General features: G+C 44.3%; 1 protein-coding gene across 4 annotated transcripts in view; it reads right to left on the bottom strand.

Annotated features, from left to right (window-relative positions):
- The window catches only part of CCDC85A (coiled-coil domain containing 85A), a 64,607-nt gene extending 41,377 nt beyond the window's left edge, over positions 1–23,230 (bottom strand). For all 4 annotated transcript variants that reach the window (XM_014895119.2, XM_014895118.2, XM_088160767.1 and 1 more), the window contains exons 1-2: positions 22,997–23,230; positions 19,515–20,430 (exon numbers count right to left, since the gene is read on the bottom strand). In XM_014895119.2, the coding sequence (XP_014750605.1) occupies positions 19,515–20,430; positions 22,997–23,215 (1,135 nt within the window). In that variant the 5' untranslated portion in view covers positions 23,216–23,230. The remainder of the gene's footprint in view (positions 1–19,514; positions 20,431–22,996) is intronic.
- Positions 23,231–23,451: the final 221 nt, after the last annotated feature.

Raw genomic sequence — 23,451 nt, forward strand, 5'->3', positions numbered from 1 at the left:
CTGGCCAGATTTAGGGATGAAAACCCAAACATGGATCATTCTGATGAATCCAAGGTGACAGATAACAAAACAGGGAGATGTAGAAAGAATATGATGACTGATTTTTACCAAACAGAATATTCCCTGGAACGTTGCACTGCAGGGCTTGGTGTAATACACTGAGGAGTTGTGAGCAGCTGAGGAGCAGAGTCACCTGACACTTATTTACTTAAACATGAAGGCCTAAAAATTGGCTTACAGATCATAAAATTCTTTAGCACTGAAGTTTTTGAAGATGTGTAGGGAAGCAAAAGGGAAACAGATCTTCCAAGAGAGAAAACAGGTCAGAGAAAGGAGTTTTCCCCCCAGAATGGGAACGATTCTTCCTGACATAATCCTGCACCACGCCCACCCTCAGCAAGCATTTTGGATTATAATTAAATCTATTTTATCTACCAAACCAGCAGCAGAGTGGCAGGGACAAGGGGCAAAGAGATGGCTGTGATAAAGAGAATAAACAGGTGCTGTGAGGAGTGAACACAAATCAGCTTCAGGGCTCAAAGGACAGGGGGATCCAAGGGCTGTGTTTGCTTGGAGCACATAGCAGCACTGCACAGCAGCTCCTGACAAAAAGTGAATGATAATTCCACCACCAATGTTTGCACTGAGCCTTGGAAAAACTTTCAAGCTCTTGGTCTTTGGTATTTCAAAGAGCAAGTAGAAAGAATCTTAGCTTAATGTTTCAACCTTTACCCTCGTGGTATTTATGACTGACTCAAAAGATAATGGTTTTTCCACCACAAGCACACCAGTGTTCTTTCCAGAGGTTAAAAATCCAGGTAACGATTCACACTGACCCTGCTCAGCTTTCAGATGCTGAGAAGAGCCTTGCTTGCAGAAGTACAGCTTCTTTCCTTTTAAATAAATAAAGGATTCAATGAAACACGGAGCCTTTGCTTTTGTCAGCTAGGACACTGCTGAGCCCTCGTGTCACCCAGCCTGGAGGATTATGAAATAACCTCTCACAAAGCAAAGTCACCTCAGCTCTCTAGGACAAGGACCAGAACTGCTTAAAGACCTACAAAATTCCACCCAAGTCCAACCTTTAGCTGCTGTGGAGCCTGTCAGAGCACACATCCTACATTGCCTGACTCCCTGGATTTTGGAAGCACAGCTAACACTGATGGTTCCAGCAGCAGACACGAACAGCCCTGGAGGCTGGCACTGCCAAGCTGAGCTCTCTTTGCTCTGGCAGGACTCTGCCCGAGCTGCTCACCTCCAGCACCCATCAGCAGCTCAGCTTACAGACCCAGCATTGCCAAAATGAAAGCTCCAGGCCAGGCTGGTATGTAAATATGTATTTTTACAGAGCCCTGAGTGTAAGGGATGCACTGGGGGAGCAGCACAGGTTTTACTCAAATCCCCCAGTGTAAAGGCAGACCCAAGGCTTCAGAAGAAAGCCCAAAGGTCTGTGTCATGGGGTGCTTGTGCTCCAGAGAGACAACCACATTTGATCCTTTTCCTTGCCTCTAACACATCTCCCCTCTCCATCTCCTGCTGCCTGGATTCTCCTCTCAGACTTCTAGTGCTAATCCTCTGCCTGAGCAGATTTTCCTCCCCAGAAATTAAGAGTAAAGGCAGCTACAAGACTTCCAGGGAGCTGAAAATTCTCCTGCTGTGGGCATTTCCCTGGGAGTGGAGTCCCAGTGCCTGGGGTTCCAAACGGAGGGATCAGCCCAGGGACTGCTGCAGGGAATGAAGGACCATGAACAGAGGGATTGTCCATGCACTGGAGCTTCACTCAATCCCCTGAGAGCTTTCCAGACTAAAGCCAGCAATTTGATAAGGAACCGAATAAAGTGAGCTATAAACATCTTCTGCAGCACAAACTGAGGCTACATTAGGTTTGTAAAACACCTCATGGGGAAAAGGAGGGGTGCTGTAAAATGTACAACCTTCAAATCTCTCATAGTTAATTTTTGAGTTTGGCCTTTTCTTTTAAATTATGTTTATCAATCATACAAGATTCCAGGGGGTAAAAACAATGAATAATCCACTCAAAATTAATTCTGCACGTTGGTTCTACAGTTTTGAAGGTAATAAATCATCAATCACCAGCACAGGACCACAACATATATTTCATGCACGAAGCAGCACTTTATCATGGTAAATTTAGCTGTGTCTCATTAAACTGACTGCACTCTCAGGCCAGCCAGTAAAACCTGAATAGGTTTTCACATTATATTCCTCAGAGCTCAAAATAAATCACAAAGTTTCAGCCTCATGTATCTATGTGATCTTTAGAAAATGAATTAACCATTGCCACTACTGAACAGTGTGGAGTTAGTCTGAGCAGCAAAATTTCAAGGAGAATCTTTCCTCAGCCTCCATGGCTCTATAACAATCATATTAGAGATTTAAAAGCTAATTTAGTGAAGTAGATTTTGTTTGTTTATTTGTGGTGGTTTTTGCCTGGGTTGGGGCTTTTTGGAGTGTCAGTGAATTAGTCTGTACCAAGAGAAAAGCACAGTCACAGGCAAACAAGGTGGCACATCCCATTCCTCCAGAAATCAATGGCAATATTCCTGCAAGAGGATCAAACCGTGTATGATCAATTTCTCATTCAAATTCATTTCTTCCCACTAAAAATGAAATTAAAGCCAAATCCCTGTGTCCCTTCTCCCTGTGGTTTACTGGCCACACTTATTCACCTCTGTCAATGCTCTAAAAGATGTTCTACCTGTGGCCAACTGTGCCAAGGTTTTATTCCAACCCCACCTGTTTCCTTCACTGCATTCCCCCTGATTTTTCATACTTTAGTTACAGTGGGAAACAGAGACTTAAGGAAGGTGTTGACTATTAAACACAAAACATATGTTCCTGTGAAAATAAAATCAAGATGATCATTGTGTGAATGGTCCTTTGCAGCAAGATAAACATCCCCTCTCCCTCTGACATTCCATTTTTCATCAAAATGGGGTTGAACAGGCTGGGAACTCTGCTTTGGAACTACCCCTGTGATCTGCCAACTTACAGCACCCCAAGAGTTGAGAGGTCAGTTGTTGCTCCTGGCAATCCTAATTCTTATTCCTGCTTCAAGGACTCCACTCCTGGCAGGAAAAGAGGCTCAGGATTCCTAGTTCAGTATTTCCTTGATTCTACTTCAAATCTCTCTCCTGCATGTGTAAGAAATAACCTAGGCTGTAAGTGTCTATGGATTTTTCTTTTTTACATCTTTAGTGAAGGGGGTGACTGAAAAAGCACATGATGCTCTTTTCATTCAAGATATTTAACACCAGAACATCTCATGCTAGGATACATTCAATTAATTATTTATCCTCAAATTTCTGGGCTTACCATTGAACCATGTTTGTTCCAGTGATGCCCACAGGAGTAATTGCAACACGGCAGAACTTCATCCAAAGGCTCCACAATCCTGGGTTCCACTCTCTCCACAATTCAACCACCACCATGTTTCTCCACCTACTTCCATTTTCCAGTGAAATGCTTTAAGAAATTCCTCAGCTTAAGAGGAGAAAAACTCCAAACCACACCCAATCTCACACAGTAATTGTAATTCTCAATTATCAGTGACTAAAATCTGCATTTCCTCAAGGAAAGGAGCCACCAGCCTACCATTATGTCTTTAGCAAACACTGCTGGCCCTCAGCTGTCACCAGAGCAATGTCAAAGGGAAAGAGGCAAAGCCCAATTCCAATCTCCAGAAAGGCAATCACAGATTGTCACATAGCCTGAGTGCAAGTCACACACAATTCTTTGAAGCACAAGGCAGAGCCTGGTGCCCAGCAAGGATGGCTCCCAGACTTCCATAATATTCATTTGTGGAGACAGCAGGGCTGATTTCCTGCCCTCAGTACAGTAATGGATTGGCAACATTTGTATTAATTCTATTTTCTCCCTTATTGTGGCATCTCAGACAGTCTGCACATTTAAATATTGAGCTTATTTGTAGAGCTGCAGAACAAGCTCTATGTCACCCCCAGTGCACCTCCCTGCACTGACCTATCACTCAAATACAGACTTGGAATTTCCCACCAGGAGCTTCACATCCAACCTGGAACCTGGCACAGGAGCATGGAGGGGATGGGGTGAGGTGAGTGTGAATGAATGTAGCCCACAGCTGCACATTTCTCTAAAAAGCACAAATTACCTTACAGTTACATTGGAAATAGAAAAACCCTCCCTGATAAAGATTTTGTCTCTTCACAAACACCCTGGCAGTGGGATGGATGGATGGATGGATGCTCCCAGGCAACTGCACACAATCACTTCCTGTTTTCAAACCAGAAAGGCAATTCATATTAGTCTGTGCAATTAAAACCAAACCTATTTCTTTTCTGAGTAACCTTCCAGGAAAGCTTTCTATCCCACAGTACCTTTGATTCATGTTATATTTATCAGAATTACCATTTAGACAAACTGAGAGATTAAAGGTACTTCAGGCTATAATTAGAAAAAGTCCTAAAGCTAAAACTAAACATTACAAATTACCCAATAAAGCTTTCAAACCTTCTACCCTTGTAAGGCTATTTAGCCATGTTCCTTGACAATGCTGAAAACAAAATTTTAAAACCCTTAAAACTCATATTGGATCAGAAATTTGTACTTTAACATGTTAGTTAAACATGTTACTTAGTTACTTCTACCTGTGTAACACAGGATTAAATTATTACTGAGCAATTCATGGCAGCCTTAGTAACTGAAGTTAATTCACTGCTTTTACTTTAATTAATCTGATCCCATAATAGGTGTACAGATGGATAGTCCTATTTGTGCAGCTGAGTGAGCATTTTCTAGTTGAATTAAAATGAGACAAGTGGTCCCCTAAATGAGCTGCTACCCTGTATGGCCACACATCAAATGAACCATCAGATTCTTACAGATTCACTTCACCTGGCATCTTTTTCCAAGCACCTGGAGGAACTCCTTGGTGCCATAAACTCCAAACAGCTGCTAGGCAGGGACTAACAGGGGGAGCCAGGAGGAATTCCTAGATCCCTGTCTCACTCTGAATAATAGATCACCCACTATCAAAAATAAATCAAGGAAAAGAACTAGAACTGTAGGTTTTAATCTCACAATAGACTTTTAGTTGGTTTTCCAATGTAATTGCTTTTCCACCAGCAATAATAATCAAAGGACTCATAGCAACAACTTGCACAAATCGTTAAGATTAATTTAGTAAAAGTGGATAGAAAAAATATTTTGTTTTCTCCTTTTTTAATAGGGAAGCTCAGATTCAGCAGCACAGTTCAACTAACACAGACTATTGACTGATACTGTGGCAGCAGTCATTTGAAAAATTAAACACTCCATAATGAAAGATTTCTCCCTTCCAGCACACAGGAGAAGAATCCTGCTTCACAGAGAACTCTGGGAGAGGAGGAGAGGCCACACAAGGAGAAATTCACTTTTGTAGACTATCAGCTGCCAGGACTGCCAAAGCTCCATTCCCACTCATGAGGAAAGATGGCAGGAGCTCCTCCACGTGCTCAGAGATGCTGCAGAAACACGAATCCTGAGCAGCCCCTGGGAGCTGTGAGGACCAGCAGCTCCACGCTGGTCACTCCACCACAGCTGGCACTGTGACAAATGTCCTGTTTTCCACCTGCCAGCACAATGAGTGGGCAGGAGACCAAACTGATACCTGTGCCTGGGTGAAAAACTACAGTCATTAACAAACCCCTCCAGGTGTATTCAGGATATATTCCCTTCTTTGGGAAATGTAGGTAAAGATCATTACCTACAGCTTTTCCTACCATTTCCAACTTGGAAATGCTGGAGCTCTGGTTATCTTGGAATCTAATTCTCTTCTCCCACACCTTCATTTCCAGAACTGTTCAAAAACAGGGCAAATGCAACATAATCCAACTTTGAGTAATTGGATTATGACATTTCCTTGCCCAGAGTCCTTCTAACATTTTTGTTTTTTCAGTCCTTCACAACCTATGCACTCTTAGATATGTGTCTGAATCTGGCTGACCTCATCCACTTTCTTCTTCTCAAAAAAACCCCTCAGAAACTATTTTCTGAGCAACTCTATTGTCTGCACTCAGCAGGGTGCGGCTCCAAACGTGCAGCATCAAACACGGCCTGCTCTCATTGCAGCTACACGAGCTACCTCCACATGTGAGTGATGTTTCCCCAGAGATGGCAATCAGTCCCGAGCCCAGCTGCAGGAGAAAGGAGATCCTGCTCAGTCCATCCTTCTGCCTTTCCGTTTCCAGCAATTGTGCTTGTGCTGCTCCACTGTGATCCCGCAGGGGGAGAGGGCTCTGTCCCCAGGCAGGACCGGGCCAGCTCCTCCTCTCCTGCACACTGGAGATGTTTCATCCCTGCAGCATTTCCAAGGTACCTGGCCTGTGAAGAGCTCCAGCCTTGGTTCAGCATGTCCAAGGCAGCAGAGAGGGAGCCTGGCACGCTGTCCCTGGAATGCATTTCCCACTGCTGTAAGAAGGGGTTTAGATCTGCATCATTCCTGAGATATGTATCTTTATACATTTCTAAATAGGTTTATTTAACAGGCCAATTAGCTTCTCACTAATCATCTCTCATGCTGGGTAAGAGTCTAGCAATGCAGACAAAAATATACAGAATATTCCGGTTATTCCACTCCTCTGGCTCTCCTGGCTATGCCACACTCAGGAACATTTCCAGTCTCCCTTCATTGTATATAGATGAATGTGCTGCTGGTTTACATTTTTTAATGCAGGCTCAAGCTTCCCATGGCTCAGGCAGAAAGAACAGCAGCACTTGGGAAGCCTGTTCACCAGACTGAACACAAACAGAGATGTAACCAGCTCCCATGTGAGCATTCTGGACACTGTATTAGAGCATTCCGTGTCTACAGACTGCCAGTGACAGCTCAAGAGCTCAGCTTAAAAATAAAATTACTGCTTTCACCCTTTCAAAATAGCTGGGATGTGTTTTGATAAACTATTTAATTTTCTTTAGACTATTATCGCTACTTCTTACTACTCTCTTTGAATTTCTAACTACTTACTGCCCATTTATCTTATTCAGGGTTCAGAGTCTAATTTCTTGACTACATCCATTAGAAGTTTGCAATTATAAAAACATGATAATCCCATTAAGTAGCTGTAAAACTAGTTAAATACAGTAGGAATGTTTTTACAAGAGAAAATTATATGGCTCTGCAGAAAATTTTACAAGCAAAGATATTTAGACAAGTGTTACCTCAGAAGTAGCACCATATGTTCCTGTACTTCAGTAAGAAAGACAAAATGTCTGCAAAATGAATTTTTTCCAAAAGTTACTGCCACCAGAATTTAAAAATATACACTTATTTCAACTACCAAATAATCAGAGCAATCTAATTAGGAAGGAGATAATGAAAAGACGAACAGGTTGCTAAATCGTGCTCAGGACACACAAGCCGCTGTTTGCTCTGGTTTGTAATGAAGATGGAAATAGCAGCAGTGCTCTCTAATCTCTGCCCAGTCTGAAACATCAGCCTGCACCCAGAGCACGTGGGGTGGGAGAAGGACCAAGGGCTGCCTGACAGGGAGCTGCTGTGACTGCAGGACTCTGTGCTCCAAGCAGGATTGTCGCTGCAGTGCTGGCACTTCACCTCCGTGGCCGGCAATGTCCGGGCTGCCCATCCCGGCTCCCCGCACAGTGCCCAGGCTGGGGAGCTCTGGAGCTGCAGCGATCCTGACGGGGCCGTTCACAAACCTTTCCTGAACAGACCCTGGGGCACTGACCTCGCCCACGACAGCTCCGGCTTTTGGCACGCGGGGAGAACCCTTCCCCAGCGTTCCCTTGAACACGGGGCTTTAAACAAACATTTCAGCCCGCAGAGTTTGACAGAGAGCAGCAGCCACCTACCTGCTAGAACGGAGTCTGCTGGCACCCAGCCACAGCAGCTCCGAATCCCGAGTTGCTCCCTTCCACATCTGCCAAGTCACAGATGTTCAGCCTGAGCCTCGCCGTGGAGATTTATATCTGCTAAGCTCCACGTCCCCCCTCCCTGGCACAGTCACAACATGCCACACTGCTGATGGATGCTGAGGGCCAGATGACCATCTTGCCAAAATACTGTGTTCTCTCTTTTTTTAAAGCTCAAGAATGTTCATTTTCAAATTTTATTCTGATGGAAGACGAATACTCCTTTGGAATGTACCAGTTAGCAGCCTGAAATCCACAGCAGAGAGCTGCCCATGCCTCTAGTTGGTCCCAGCATCTTCATTTCCCAAATCAAGACAACTACAGCTACACAACTACTCTGCAACAGTAAAAACAGGTCATGAGAAACAGGACAGAAAACAGAGCTTCCTCTGGTAAAGCTATCACAGCCCTTCAGGTGTGGATCCATTGTTAATCACTGTGTGCCAACACACCTTTCAGCAGCTCTGTAAATGTAAAAGGTACATTAATGGCTTCTAACAGGAATGCTGCACACACAAAAGGGAATTAAAAATAGCTTTGTTTCCCACTAGCCAAATTCAGGAAGGAAACATTGCCCAAAAAGTTGATTTTGAAAGGAAACACATTGAAAATGTTTGTCTCGAGCTGATTGTTCATAAAGGTGTTTTCTAGGCATGTGAGTAACTTCAGCCCCAGTTTTTACACCATGCTGAAAACAGACTAATCTAAGAACAAAGCTGTTAGAAAACTGGCATGATGCAATGGAATAATCAGCAGCAAAACTTCAGGAAATCTGCATTAGCTGGTGGCTGATTAATCCTGTCTTGTCTTTTGTTTAGCTCACAGTTCTTAATGCACAGGTGATGATGACAATATTTGTGTGGTTGGTAAATGGTTTCCAGAACAATTGAGAAGAGCTGCAAGTAGGAACCAGGCACTCCTGACAAGTGGAAGCATTTGCTCTTTATACACATCAAGGTCTCACCTTCATAAAGACAGATTTTCTGACTGGGCTGCCACCAGGGGAGGGTTCACACATGTAAATCCATGCTCCACACATCCATGCTATCCCAGCCCACACACACAGGGGCTCTCCGGGGCCACAATTCTGGGAGTTAATCCAGCCAAGCTCTGTGGGCAGAGCTGCTTTCCCTCCTCAGTCACACGAGACTGCTCCAGACCCTCAGCAGGCTCAAACTCCCACATTACAAGTTGGAGCAAGGACAGGACTTTCCCGTGGCTTTCCACAGCAAGCAAGGGAGCAAAGGAAAACACAACATCCTCCTCTCCCCTGGGTACCCCAGTCCCAACTCTGGAGTCACTGACTTGCTCTGGATATCTCAGAAGCTCACAGGACTCCATGGAACTCAGAAAGCTTCTGCAGCACAAAGCAGAGCAAAAGCTTTTGGGTCTGAAAAGGACAGACATACTGCAAAGGCCATTTCCAGAAGAGGCATAAATGTTGAAAAGCTGGTGACCAATATGCTACAGATTTTCAGTCTTTCTCTCTGATGATGAATTCACCACATAACACCAAAGTTGTGTGTTCAATCTCCATACTAAAGGCCATTTACTAAAGAGTTGGACTCAGTGATCTTTGTGGGTCCCTTCCAACTCAGAATAAGCTGTTAATCTGTGAAAAGAGATGTCACTGAACATTTATTTTGCTGGCTTATACTTGGGTTTTGGTTTTTCAGCATTTGGCTTTGTGTTCAGAAGGAGAAACTTTCTGCACAACACATACCTAAAAACATAAATTCACAAAACCAGAGCAGAACAGGATGCAAGTCTAATTACCCCCATGTCTGATGAGCTCTCCCCAAAACCCCACAACTCCACAGTCAGCCTCTAGTCCAACTGATTGGTTTGCTATCAGGACACACCTTCCATGGCATGGAAAATAAACAGAGATGCAGCAGGACAGGGACAGCTCCACAGGGGACAAGCCAGCACCATGCCAAACCAAGGTCTATTATCTCATCCACCCCTGGCTCTCCACAGATCTGAGCTGGCTCAAGCCCTCAGAAGTTGAATCCTGAATTTAGACTGCTGAAGGATGGTGCTCAGAAGCAGAACTGGGCCTGCAATCTGTAGGGCAAAGAGCCACTTCTGATTTACACCATGAAAATAGAGAAATCAATGTTTGCTCAAGTTATCTCTATGTTTGCAACAGATGTCTCTAGGTGTGGCTGAACTGAGCCTGTGCTCTGCTGATGAGACTTCTGGAGCAGTGAAGAAACTCTCCCACCATGTTTCCACAGATATGATGGGACACAAATTTGGCACTTGGGCCCCATATCAGTAGTTCCATGAGCTGAGATGCAAATCAAGCAGCTGGTTCAGGCAGCAGCCAACTCCCCTGACACCTGATGGGCAAAGCCACAGACCAGCAAGCCTCAGAGTTTGGCATGAAAATGCACCTGGTTCTCTGGGGAGCAGCATTTCCTAATAAACAAAATGCAAACACTATCTGGATTTTTCTCATTCCAGGGAGTAAAAATCTACTAGTAAGTTTATCTTTCACTACTGATTCTTTCCCAAGATTTTCCAGAGTCTCTTTTCTTCCTGTGCATTAGGACGTGCTTCTGAGCAGCACTGCACAAACAAATAAATCAAAATCTAGCAAAACTGGGGAGGTATTTAAAGCACTTAAGTGTTAAATTTGAGAATAAGCACCACCTGACTGTATCTTTGCAGTCAAGATCTTGTTTCCCCTGTAAGGAATATCCAAAAATCTTACATCAGGTTTAAGTGACATGCAGGATTAATATCTAACATCAATACACGTGCTACGTGCAGCTCTACTAAGCACAAGGCAGACACAGCCAAGGTTTGCTACATTTAAACTATAGATCTTTTCAGTGATAAATTCAACAATGTTTTGCTCTCAACACCAATAGAAATTGTTTCTCATTCAAACATTCACCAATCCTTCAAATATCCATTTTCCACAGCGACACTGGAATCAACTCTTTTTTAGTTAAAAATAAAACCAGATGAAACAGGAAAGGTGGAATAGAATATGTTGCCCAGAAAACTGATGCCTGTGCCTGAAGGACACATTTCCAGGTGGCAGTTGATAGGCAAATACACTTTCATTTGCATTGCTGCAGAGTTATCATGAAAGTGGGTCATGCAAGTCCTTTTGTGCTACATCTTCTTTTGGAGCTCCCCAGCCAGGGAGTCCATGGACACAACTGGATGCATTTGTAGTATTTGTGATCAATATAAGGAGTGAACACTGTCCAACTCATTCTTGACAAATCCAGGATGATGGAATGACTTGAGAGCATAAAACCCTAGGATCCATGCTTCCAAGACAGTCTGACCAGTCACTTCTATGCTGTTGGCTAATCCAGCAATTCAGGCTGAATACAACATTCCAGTACACTCAAAAGTTTAAAAAAATAAAACTTCCCATTTGATTATGGTCATGGAGAAGCTCAAACACACAAATCCCAATGCCCTCATACTGAAAACAGGATTTTTTAAAATAAAAACTCAGGATCTTTTGTCCTCATCACTCTCCAAAATATTTGCATGTGCTATGGGTTTAAGTGGTCAGAATGCAGCATCCAGCAGTATGGACAGGAACGTGGGCCAGGCATCAAGTCCCAACACCAGGAAGGAATAAAAGAGTTCTTGGCACCTGTACCTGGAAAAGACAGAGTTGGTATCTTCTTCTGTTCAGTTAACACTGCAGAGCCTTTGGTCTCAGTGGGTGGAGAACTGGTTAGGAAAAATCATTGCTGGAATACTTTCTTGTTATGTTTTCTTTATGGACTTAGTGACACTGCAAAGAGCTAAAATTCAAAATTTAACTTCAGTTGCATAAACTTCTAAAATGGACCCAAGCAAACAAGATGAATGACAGTGACAGACAAGTGACTTCATTCAGAGCACTGCATGAGCAGGGATATTTAAGCATCTTGGTCTGTCTGGGGATCCCATTTCAGCGCAAGTCAGGTGCCAGCAAGGAGCGAGGTGCTCAAATCCTTGGAAGGATCTGAGTCAATCTGCAGGTTCTGCCTCACAGCATTCATCTGTTTGTGCTTGATATATTCATCTGCCTCCAGTGGAATGTTCTCTTGGTTTTTCCATAATTCAACACTATTTTTAGAGGCTCATCTTAATGTCCTCAGTAATGTTTGCAGACCACAAAAGTCATAAGATGGATTTTGAACATCATTAAAGTTTGTCCACTGTAAACCAGAAACAGACTCAGAAGCCAAGAGGGGATGTGGGTCAGCAATCAATGCTTTTCTCCAGGCTCCTCTGCACTTGGCCTAAGTGGGAGCTTATCATGGAGTGCTGAATCAGCCTTGTACCCTTTGTAAAAAGGGTATTTTCTGATATTTTCCTTTGAATCCAAGTCACAGGTACAAGCTCCGCAGTTGATCAAGGCAAATTTTCACAGCTCGCAGGAGCTTAAAGAGATGCAGTGAAAGAAATCTAGTGAGTTTTGAGGTCCAGCATTTGAAGGAGCTATCTCACTACTGATCAGATTAGAGATGTTTAATATTACAGGCAAAAAGGCTCTGGAATTAATTTGTGTAACCTTGAGGAAGTACCAAAATGAAGACCTTTAGGAGATATTCCATATTGTTGGTTACCACATGGCTCACTGGCCTTTTTCAACTAGGACACATCTTTTACTCTTGACAGTCCTTGAGCACTGCTGTTTCACTGGTCACTTAATTTATTATAGGGACTTTTACAAACCAGTAAAGTTCACATGAATCATGCAAATAAAAAATAAAGGGTAGAAGAAGCACATGCTTACTGAACCACACAGGTCCAGAGCTGCTGGCTCCTTCACTCTCCATGAATGTTACAGAAACAATGCAGATATGCCCGAAATTGTACAGCAGAAATGATGAGTAGAACTAAGACTATTTGCTATTCACAGCCTTTACAGAACTGTTCATCTTTTAAGACAGCCTAGCTCAAGATAGCAGCTTTCCCATTGACAATCAATACATTTGCACACACTTCCATGCTGCATACCAAATGCTCATGGACACATCTCAGATGACAGTCCTGACCCTCCTCTGTGTGCCTTACAGAATTAAAACCACTTAAAAAATAAATTCACAAGCCCTCTACATATGCACAGAGTAATATCATTACTGCTTAGTATTTTTAAGGACAGCTTTAGTCCCTTCACCCCCCATGTTATACTTGTATAACTCACTCCCTCTCAGAGATTATTGTACTGCTTTCTGAATTAAGCAAAATTCAAAGCTATGTTTCAGTCCCAGCTGATTCCCTTCCCAGAGACCACCCTTTGACCAGTGAAGAAGCACAGGCAGACAAGATTTACATCAAGATCATGACTTGAAGATAATTCTCAGCGCTCCCTCAGTAACTATATATCTCTGCACATGACAGTATGACCCAAGATAAGCTGTGCTTCAGTTTACTAATTAAGACATAACTTACTAGCTCAGAAGCCAATGAATTTTCATTGCCAGAGTAATTTTCTTATGTACACAAGGCTTTATTATACCTCATTAAATACCCTGTAATTTGGAATGCCTCACTATCCCTTGCTCCTGTCAACATCCCTGCACTTTGTGTGTGGGCAGCATAAAATCTGAACCCCTCACTACACTGCCTGTCACACTTTCCCTAACTCTTAACCCATGCAGCTTCAACCCCTGCACAGCATGCACAACTCTCCATTGTTAAGTACATGATAAAAATTTAAAATTAAAAAAAAAAGAATAGGTGAACAGAAGAGAAAGGACATTCCAACTGGCAAACATAATACAGACTAAAAAGTTGAATGTCTTAAACAAGCAGTACTCACCAAAATTATTGTAATATACTGACTGCATTGTAAGTGCCATAGCTCAGAGAATTTTACAATTTAATCACTAATATTTCCAAACTTATATTTTACTGTTCAAAATTCACAGCACTAGTTTCAAAAGCTGTGTGAAGAACTGATACATGAGGTCCTGAGCTCAGGTTAAAGGTACTCTCTCTACACAAGGACTCAGACAAGGCTTTTATGTGAGGATTTGCCATTCTGGCACTAAGAAAAATATAATAACACACAAATGTGCCCACTTATTTCAGATAGACAATAACAGCCGTGCAAACTCCTGATAAGCTCTCTGAGGTAAAGGCAAATGGCTCTCACCTTGACCCAATCACCATGAAAAAGAAATCAGCTTCTCTACTGTTTCCTGTGCACACCGAAACAAACTCCCACTCACTCCTCAGAAAAGACACCGTTTCTCAAAGATGCCCAATGAACCAGAGAAAGCAGAAGGCAGAGGAGCATGCCAGCTCCATCGCAGGTGTCCCAGCACTACAGCCAGGGGGTGTTTGTGGGGACACCATCGCTACCCGCGCTGTGATGGGCGAGCGGCTCTTCCCTCCTGGAGCGGCGGGCTCGGGTGGCAGGGCAGGTCCAGCGGACTCTCCAAACACGGCACACGGGCACTGCCCACGGGGCTGCGGCCACTGCACGGGGCTGCGGGAACTGCGGGACCAGGCCCCAAATCCCGGGCAGCACCGACTCCCTCCCACCTCATCAACACCCCTCTCACGGACTAACAGGGACCTTGCTGGCAGGGAAATGAGCTAAAGGTAATGTCCCCACTCCCTGCTCTGCCTCTCGCTTCCACCAAAGAACGGCTGAATTAGCACCGAGTCCTCACTGCAAAAGAGTCGCCTGTATAGTGGGATATGCAGCCTCAGGGAGAAAGGAAAAGACAAAACTGGGAAGCAGTGACTCCCCAGAAGGTGCTGGGCTGTTCTCAGTCTTGCAGCAGGAGCGGCTGTGAGGCTGTCCCCACTGCCCGTCCCACTGCAGCCAGCAGTGCCACAAACCCTGTCCCAGCACGTGTCTGTCCCTCGGATCAGCCTCTGACCTGCAGGAATTGGTGCTGAACGTCCAGCCAGCCCTGTGAAACCGGGCCACTCCATAGGGAGAGGCATCACTCTGCCATTAACACATCAAGAGTTTTGCTGGAAGGATGATCCACCACACACTAAAACATGCAAATCAAAACGAGTTCTGTCAGTGAAGTTCAGGACACGGAATTGCAAACCTCTCCCAAAAGTCCTACAATGTGGGTTTCTAGAAGGTTCATTGTTTTGATACTACAAAGCACATTTTCAACATGATAAATCGCTCCAAAAAACCCGAGTTGGGTAATAAATGCAGTGTGCTGTAGTCACATCCATATTCACATCTCATGCCCCAGTTCCCTTACAGCGTGGAACAGCTAGAACCAATTTACAAGTTTGACATCAAACCTACAGAATTCAAATGAAAGACTCTGATTGGCAAAGCTTCAGAGCTCCATTCAAAATTAAATACCTGAAATAAACATGGTGTCACTTCATACTGTCAAGGAAAAAAATTCTACTGATCCTTTGGTTACACTGAAAAATAAGAAATGCTGCCTCAGGCTCCAGATGTGCAGTCGTGGGTGCCACCAGGATCAAATCACACAGAGTGCTGTGCAGTGCCATTAATGACAGGCAGATTATTTGCATTTCAGCTTTAAGAAACGTAACATGTAAGCAAACATGACATCATCCCCCTCTTCAGCCAGCAAAGGGGAGCTGTGTGCACAGAGAGGGTATCAGTTAACTCAATAACACTGCTGTGAGTTTTTTCTCTCTGTGGTCACACTGCAGTTTCCTCTTTTTATTCAGTGCAGTGTTTTCTAATTTAATTTTCCTTCTCACAAGTGCATTTATAAGAGAAAGTGTCCAAAATGTATGCTGAGTCTCTGTTCAGCCTACAAACACCTCAGCTCAAGGAGAGGTGATGCTGCATTTATTCTGCAAGAGCCCTCACACCTCCAGCAGTACAGGAGGTGTTAGTCAGCAGTTTGACTTCTCTTCATTAATAACCTCAGCAGGAAGCAAGAAGCACACATGAAAGCCTTTGGATACCTTCCTTCCACACAAAAGTCAAAGCTCACAGTAAAACAAAGGACTTCTTAAAATAGAAAGTTGAAAATAAATCACTTAGATGAAAAAAACAACACTTAGAGTGCAAATGCTGAAAGCTGATCAATTTATAGAGGCACTTACACCCCAGATATCCGTGTCAGAGCTGAACTCTCACGTATTCTTCTAGGGTGCATTAATGCTCTCTTCTCAAAATGTTTTTGCTGCTGGTATTTTCTCATCTAATTTCAGCAATCTTCCTATCCCAAATACCTCTGTTCTCATTACACAGAACATTTAGGTGTGATTACAGCAAAAGATTGTTATCATGTTTGATTTGGTTAAAACCGCTAGAATTAAATACATGTGTTTTCAATTAACAGGCACTCAGCCAAATTTAGTTCTTCCATCCCATTTTCTGTCACTCCAAAGGCTAAGGACACTCATTTCAGAAAAATATGCAGGAGAACCATGAAGTAGAGGGTTTTTTTAAAGCCTTATAAATCTTATAAATGAAAGCTGACATGTCATACAAGAAAAAATACCAAGATCAAACCTTTGAGCATAGAAGATGAGAAGAATTATGAAAGGAAATGTTATCACCTCATCCTTTATTCCTTCGGCTGTGCCTGTGAGCGAGAGGCTGAGGTAACTTCCCACGTAGCTTAAAACATGCATGGAGGCCAATGATTAATGCATAAACACATCCTGCACAGCAGCTGCACATCCCATTTCTGAGGGCACAGGAATAGATTACACTGCAACTGCTCTGACTGCAGCTCCAGCCTGTCAGCAACCTGCAAACTCTGATCCATCCATCTGTCTTTACCTACAGCCCCAGCTCTGGGAAAGGTAACAGCAGCCTGGGGAATGCACGGCCTCCCTGGGCTCACCAGGTGCTCACAGGATCAAATCCAGGTAAATGGGAGCTGCTGGGAGCTGCCATTTCTCCAGGAACAGCCAGGCTGTTCACAGACATGCTTCCAATTAGGAACATCAGGTCCAGGGAGAGAGCACAGCAGCTTTGGAACGAGGTTGGACGTGCAGAGGAATAATTCCTCTTCTCAGACATGATTCATAGTTCAGTTCAGACCAAGGAAGATGGGACAGGCTTGTACTGACTCTGGTAAATTCTGACTAAGTAGTTAAAATATTGTATTTTACTCCTTTAAATATCAAAGCATTATGTTTGAATGGCATTGTCTCTGCCAGTCATCATTTAGGGTCACCAACACGTCACTCTTGCTGCCCACGTGACAGTCCACAAGGACTACAACAAGTTTAGAAGTGCTCTGCAAACTCATGACACAGATGTGCAAACATCTGCCAGCTAGAGATACTCCAAATTTGAAAACAAACTGGATTCCACCAATGTGATATAACATACTGACTGCATGACTTTGGGATCACAATCAAAATACTGTCCTTGTGTTTTTATCAGAGTTTAGGGCCAGGTTTCCAGGCCATTTCTTGACTCCCAATGTCACAATTCCAGCATTCCTTACAACAAGATCAGGATTTTTATTGTTGCCTATACTCAGCTGGCAGGGTCAGGTAAACACAGAGCATCTAAATTGAGATTTACACATTATTTTCACAACAATAACAAATTATAGTGACCAGCACTTCTACCACTTCCATATTAACTGTTGCCCACAACTTTACAGTAGCTGACTAAATCAAGACACAAAATACCCAGAAGGATTCAGCCTTGCTGTGAAGAGCAAGTATTTCCCTGAAGCTTAAAGCCTTTCTTCACAGCAGAGCTGTCAAGAGACTTACCAAGTTTGATCAAGGTCAGACAAATGTCAGAATTAAACTTCAAGCTTGCACCAAGTTACATAAATATGAAAAAAAGAGAGGTTTGGCAACTTCCTGGTGAGAGAAGTTGTCAAACCAAAGGGGACTTCTCTGTAAAAGTGATTATATAAAGCACAGGGCAGGCAAAGCTCTGATTAAAGTCAATAAAGAGCCTCCCAAAGCACCAGCTGCCCTCTCCAGCACCTTGTGGCCTGAGTCCAATCTTTTGACAGCTGAAATATGCTGCACAAAAGATGCCAGTCAGCTCAGGAATAAAGTAACAACTGCTTTCACTGCACTGTTAGGAATATGGTTCTTAACAAGGCTACTTGGGGAAAAAAAACCAAACAGAAATCTTGCAGCGCTGGCAACAGAAAAACCATTTCTTCCTTCTCCTGTGAGTTTTAAAAATACATACTTCAAACCTTGGATCACCTTCCTACATGAACTGTGGTGGACTGATGAACATGATGGGTGCAAGAAACAAGTCACCTTTAGGAAGTCTGGTTCCATACTTTGTGTTACTTACAGAAGGTCAATATTAAACACAAAGAACTGAATGGAGAAAAATACAGCATTTCATGGAAGTTGTGCAAAACCAACTTTAATAACTTCTGTATTACACATCTTCATTTATTTGTCACACACTTACCTTATTAATCATTCTAAAATCTTCCAAAAGAGGAGTCTCTGCACTTACCGTGTTGGGGTTGGTCAGCCCTGTCAAAACCACACATTTCACTGCAAACAACGTGGATCTGCCCCTGCAGAGAGGGGTAACTGAAGGCACTGTGCAAGTTCATCCCAACGGGCAACTGGACCAGTGTGATAAATTCTGAGGACAGCACCCATCTCACAAGTGGCCATTTCCACTGATGCCAACACAGCTTCTCACAGCTGATTATGCAATGGAAACACAAATTCCATCCGAGACCATTTGCTAAGGCAAAATCATCACTTTTGCAGAGCTTGACTTCAAATCTAAGTGCAGAGGTCTGAGAAAAGGGTTTTCAGTGAGGACACTAATTGCCTTCATGAGAACATCCCAAAGCACATGGAAGAAATAAAAGGCAGCAGGCTATAGGAATTCTGCTGAGTCTAAAATGAGTTATTTCTACAGCAGAGTAGGACGTCTGAACTTTGTAGTTTTCAAAATAACAAAAGACTTACATTGTGACTCTCCTAAGACAAATAATTTATTCCTATCAGTCAGGATACACAGCTCTTAAAAACTAGGCATGTTTATTGGAAACCTTTCTAAAAGGCAGCAGTAACAGCAGCAAAGAAACCCCTTCTTGATCTTCCTAAATTTTTAATTTGTTATGATTAAAAATATGCAAACTCAAGGCTTTGAAAAGCTTTAGGAGCCATCAGATTCATTTCTATTGAGCCTACTCTTTTATCTGGGGTCTTTTCCAAAGCTTATGGAAAAGGATATAAGATGCCTTCAATCAATAAACAGGAAATTTTAAAGTCTTTAAAGCTACAGACAAAGCAGATTAGGAAGGTGGAAATGAAATTGGAGACACTCACCTCCACTCTGCTGACTCAGATATAGGCAGGACAAGAAACATAATGCAAGTCCTCTCTTATGCAAACACAAATGCTCCTAGGGACAAACGGTTTACATCCACCAGCCACAGAGCAGGGCCAGGGCTGAGAGCTTCTCCTTGATACCCTACATCAAAACTCAAAGTGCACTTTTTTCCCTACTTCTTTAATCTACCCCACATCTGCTAGATGGACAAACGTGCTCCAATTAAATCATGTGCTAAAGGAATGATGGTGACACCAGGCTCACTGCCTTTCATTTCACACCAAACACCATTCCTGCTGCAGAGAGAGCTGGAATAACCCAGAACTACCTTAGCAACTTTCAAAGTGAGCTTTCGCTCCGAGTATTGACCCACCATTCATTCCGTTGTACAAACTCCTGTGGTGAGGGGACAGCTCATCTGTCACTTGTCTCCTGAGGGTCCCTTCTCTGCTGCCTCCGCTGAGGTGTTTGAGGTGCTCTGGGCTCCCTCCATAGTGCTGTTTGAGATGCTCCGGGCTCGTACCCCTCACCTTGTGCAGGTGCTCTGTACTTCCACTGGGCGTGTGCTTTTGAAGGTGGTCTGGGCTGCCACCGCTGTGCTTTTGATGCTCGGGGCTACCACCAGGCCTCTGCTTTTGAAAGTGTTCAGGGCTACTACTCAAAACGTGCTTTGGAATAGTTTCTGGACTGCTGCTGCTGTGCTTTTGTTGTTCAGGTACTTTGACAATGGTTTTGTGGTGCTCAGGGCTGGGCCCTTTCAAGTGATGATCGGGACTGCCAGAACCCCTGGGCTTCTGCAGGTGCTCTGGGCTGATGCTCCTGTGTTTCTGGTGCTCAGGGCTTCCTTCCCCCCGAGGTTTTTGCAGGTGTTCGGGACTGGTGCTTGGGTGGTGCTTGTGATGGTCCGGGCTGTCAGTGCTGCCCGTGCTGGAAGTGCTGCTGCCGTCCCCAACATCTCTGATGTAGGCGCTGGTGGCAGTCAGCTGGCACAGGCTGATCTGGCTGTCGATAGAGCTCCGGCTGCCTGCCCCTCCTCCCTTCTCCTCATCCAGCAACACACACAGCTCCTTCAGCTCCAGGTTCTCCTTCACCACTTCCTCTTGCCTCACTTCCAGCTCTTTCAGCTTCTGCAGGTATAAGGCCACCTCCTTGTGCATGACACTGGCGCTGTACCTGCCCAGCCTCTGCCACTCGCGGGACACCCTCTTGCCCTTCTGCCGGTCGTCGTCCAGGAAGCAGCAAAGGTCCCTCAGCTCCTGGTTGTCTTCCTGCAGCTTCTGGTTGATGTCCTTAAAAAGAAAGATTGTCATGACAGAGGAGTGTCTAAAGGAATTGGTGTTAAACTGTGACCCAGGCCAGCGGACAGCACTGCTGCAAACTCCTATTTAAGCACTCCAGTGAGGTATAAATAATTCCGTGTGTAGATCTGGCACGTTGTAACAGCACCATGCTTCAAGCAAACAAAGCTGCTGTCCAGCAAAAACTGCCTTTAGCTTGGAGCTAATTTCTAATACAGCAGAAAAGTTTCAGGTGTTTAATTAATTTTCATGCTAAATATCAGAGTAATTTAGCTCCCAGTTTGGGCAAAGATTGGAAGTGCTCTCATGATGATCTCACTCCCCTGAGAAATATTCACCTGCGAGTTATTGCTAAATAAAAGTGCAAGGTACATCAGAAATTGTAATCTCTCTCAAAAAATTATTAACATTTATACTCCCTATTCCCTAAAGCATAGTCACATACAAAGATGACCATTTTAGAGACTTTTTAAAAATTGGGGTTTGCTGGATTTTGTTTCTGATTGGCAGAAAAAGCCTTGTCAGTCATCACTCAACCAGGATTGTTTCAACCACTCTGCAATGAAATAATCTGCTTAAATAGACTTTTCACCCCTAACAAAATGAAGTACATGATTCTATGCCCTTCCCTAAGTGAGGAACATTCTGAAGCAAATGCTCAGAAGTAAAATTGTTCAGGATATTACTACAGCAGAATAAAAACACTTTCAGTATTTTGTCCCTGTAGTTTGGACTTGTGACCATATTTATCTTTCTCCCATCATCTACATATTCATTCCTTATGTATGACATAACAACTAGAGATTAGCCACTGCTGTTAAAAAGTCAGTCTTATGGAAACACCATTTTAGCACAGTTTCCTAGGAAAAGGAAGCTTTTGTAACTCCACTGGATTTAGGTGCATGAATGTCTGTGTTTGTCTGATTTTTGCTTCAAAATAACTTGGAATTTGAATAATTTTAACCTGTATTTAACAATGCAAAAAAAATCTCAATGAGGCTTTAAGGTGTCCTTAAAAATCTCTGCTAGTGAGAGATGTTTGAAATGACCTCACAGTGGAATAAAAAGTTGTGGAAGTCCACAATTCCTCAGTGAGGAAGCAGGAGACACCGATCCAGCTGCTCATTCTTACTCATGGAGCAGTTATTTCACACAGGACAAAGGAGGGACATTTCCAGACACCAACACAGGGCTCAACAAAACCTCCTTGTCCTGGATTCATTTTGAAAGTTCCAGCTGAGGCATCCAACAAAAGGCGGAAGTCAAACGAGACTTAAGGAGTTTGCAATTGAGAGAGGAATTTGTGACTCCTTCCTACCCATGCTAAGTGTGCTTGGGCAGTTATCTGGAAGACGCAGAAATCCAAACACTTCTGCAAGTAACTGGGAGAAAGACACTACTGTTGGAATTGAACTTACATTTCAAATATAAGCTTCAGTTTGACTCAATACTACCACGGGTGGGTCTTTTTTACCCTCAGACACCACCAAAGGGACACACACACTCATACTTTGCAGAAGACAAAAACTTGGGAGGCAGGACCTGTCTTCCCCCACGAGCTATTTATTTTATGCCACACTATTATCAAAGACACTTTCTCAATAGTTCTGTCATTTAAAGCCCTTCTACAAGTGAAGAACTCTCTTCTAATGCACTTTCCTGTAATAATTCAAGAGCTCACACTGCATTTCTGTCTCTTGTCTCCTTCCCTCCAGCCTCACTTCGCTGAAGGAATTTCCTGAAAATTTTCAAAGCAATAAGCCAAAAAATGGGTTTGTATTCGTGCCTACTCTAAGGTAACTTTACAGGTCTGTAATCCACAAGCAAAGTAATGCTCTGTAAGCAGTCACACTTTCTTCCCAGTTCTCTGAACTGGGAAGGAAGCATTAGGGACTAAGCTTCTCATCCACCAAGGGAGTGAAATGAAGAAGGGATAAGCCATTACAGACTTGGTCTGCCTCTGACTGCAGCCTGCACGAGCACACAACTGAGAATGGTTTGATCAGAGATGTGTTACCAGATGCCTTTTCAGACAATAAATTAGGGATTGGTCCTGATCATTGCAAACCCGAGCCAAGGGTTTGCCATCACCTGCCACCGGCTGCACTGCATCCTGGAAATGACCAGTTCTCTCCAGCAGCCTACCAGCCTGCCTGACAGGCTAAGTCAGTGACAGAAAACAGCATGAGCTACACAAACCCTTACTTCTCCTGCACCTCAGGCAGGACCACTTCACCTCACTCAAAACAAAGGAAGTCTAAGACAAAGCTGACAAGACTTCAGCGTTTTTATCAACCCAAAAGAACACAGGGGCAGAGCATAAACCAGCTGTGCCCTGCAGCCTGCCGAATAGCCGGTCATCTCTTAGCCGGACACTTGATTGATTATTAAGTGTGATCAAACGCTATTCAGCCCAGTCCTCATCCACTTTTCACGCGGTTCTCGGGAGCAGCTCCTCCCAGACCATCCACCTGACGAGACTGAACCCGGCGGGACGGGCGGGGGACGCGGAGACACCGCACAAACTTCAGCGGTCCCACCCTGCCCACCCCGCTACCTTCAAGCCGCGGATCTCGCCGAGGTGGAGCTGGAGGCGGCGGTTCACCTCGCGGATGAGGTTGCTGTGGTCCAGCATCGCGCTCATCTTCTCGGCCTCGGCGCGCCGGAGGCTGCGGATCAGCTCCTCCTTGCTCCACTTGAGCAGCTCCTCGTCCGACACCTTGGACAAGTCCTCGGCCGGCGCTGCCCCGCAACTTTCCGCCGCCACTTTGGCCATGGTGGCGGCTCGGCAGCCCGGGGCACTCGCGGAGCCTCCCCGCGCTCCCGGGGCCGCCCCGCCGCCGCTGCCGGGGGAAAGGGCGAGCCCGGAGCCCGCGGGGTGCCCCCAGCTCCAGCGCTGGGCCGGGGGGAACGAGGGAGACCTCTTCTGGCCCCAGGCAGCGGATCCTGGAAAAAAGGAGGAAAAGGAGGAGGAAAGGGTGTGGAGGAAGCCGGGTCACAGGCTGGGGAGCA

This window comes from Sturnus vulgaris, chromosome 3 (genome assembly GCF_052056855.1).
Source record: "Sturnus vulgaris isolate bStuVul1 chromosome 3, bStuVul1.hap1, whole genome shotgun sequence".
Taxonomy (NCBI): domain Eukaryota; kingdom Metazoa; phylum Chordata; class Aves; order Passeriformes; family Sturnidae; genus Sturnus; species Sturnus vulgaris.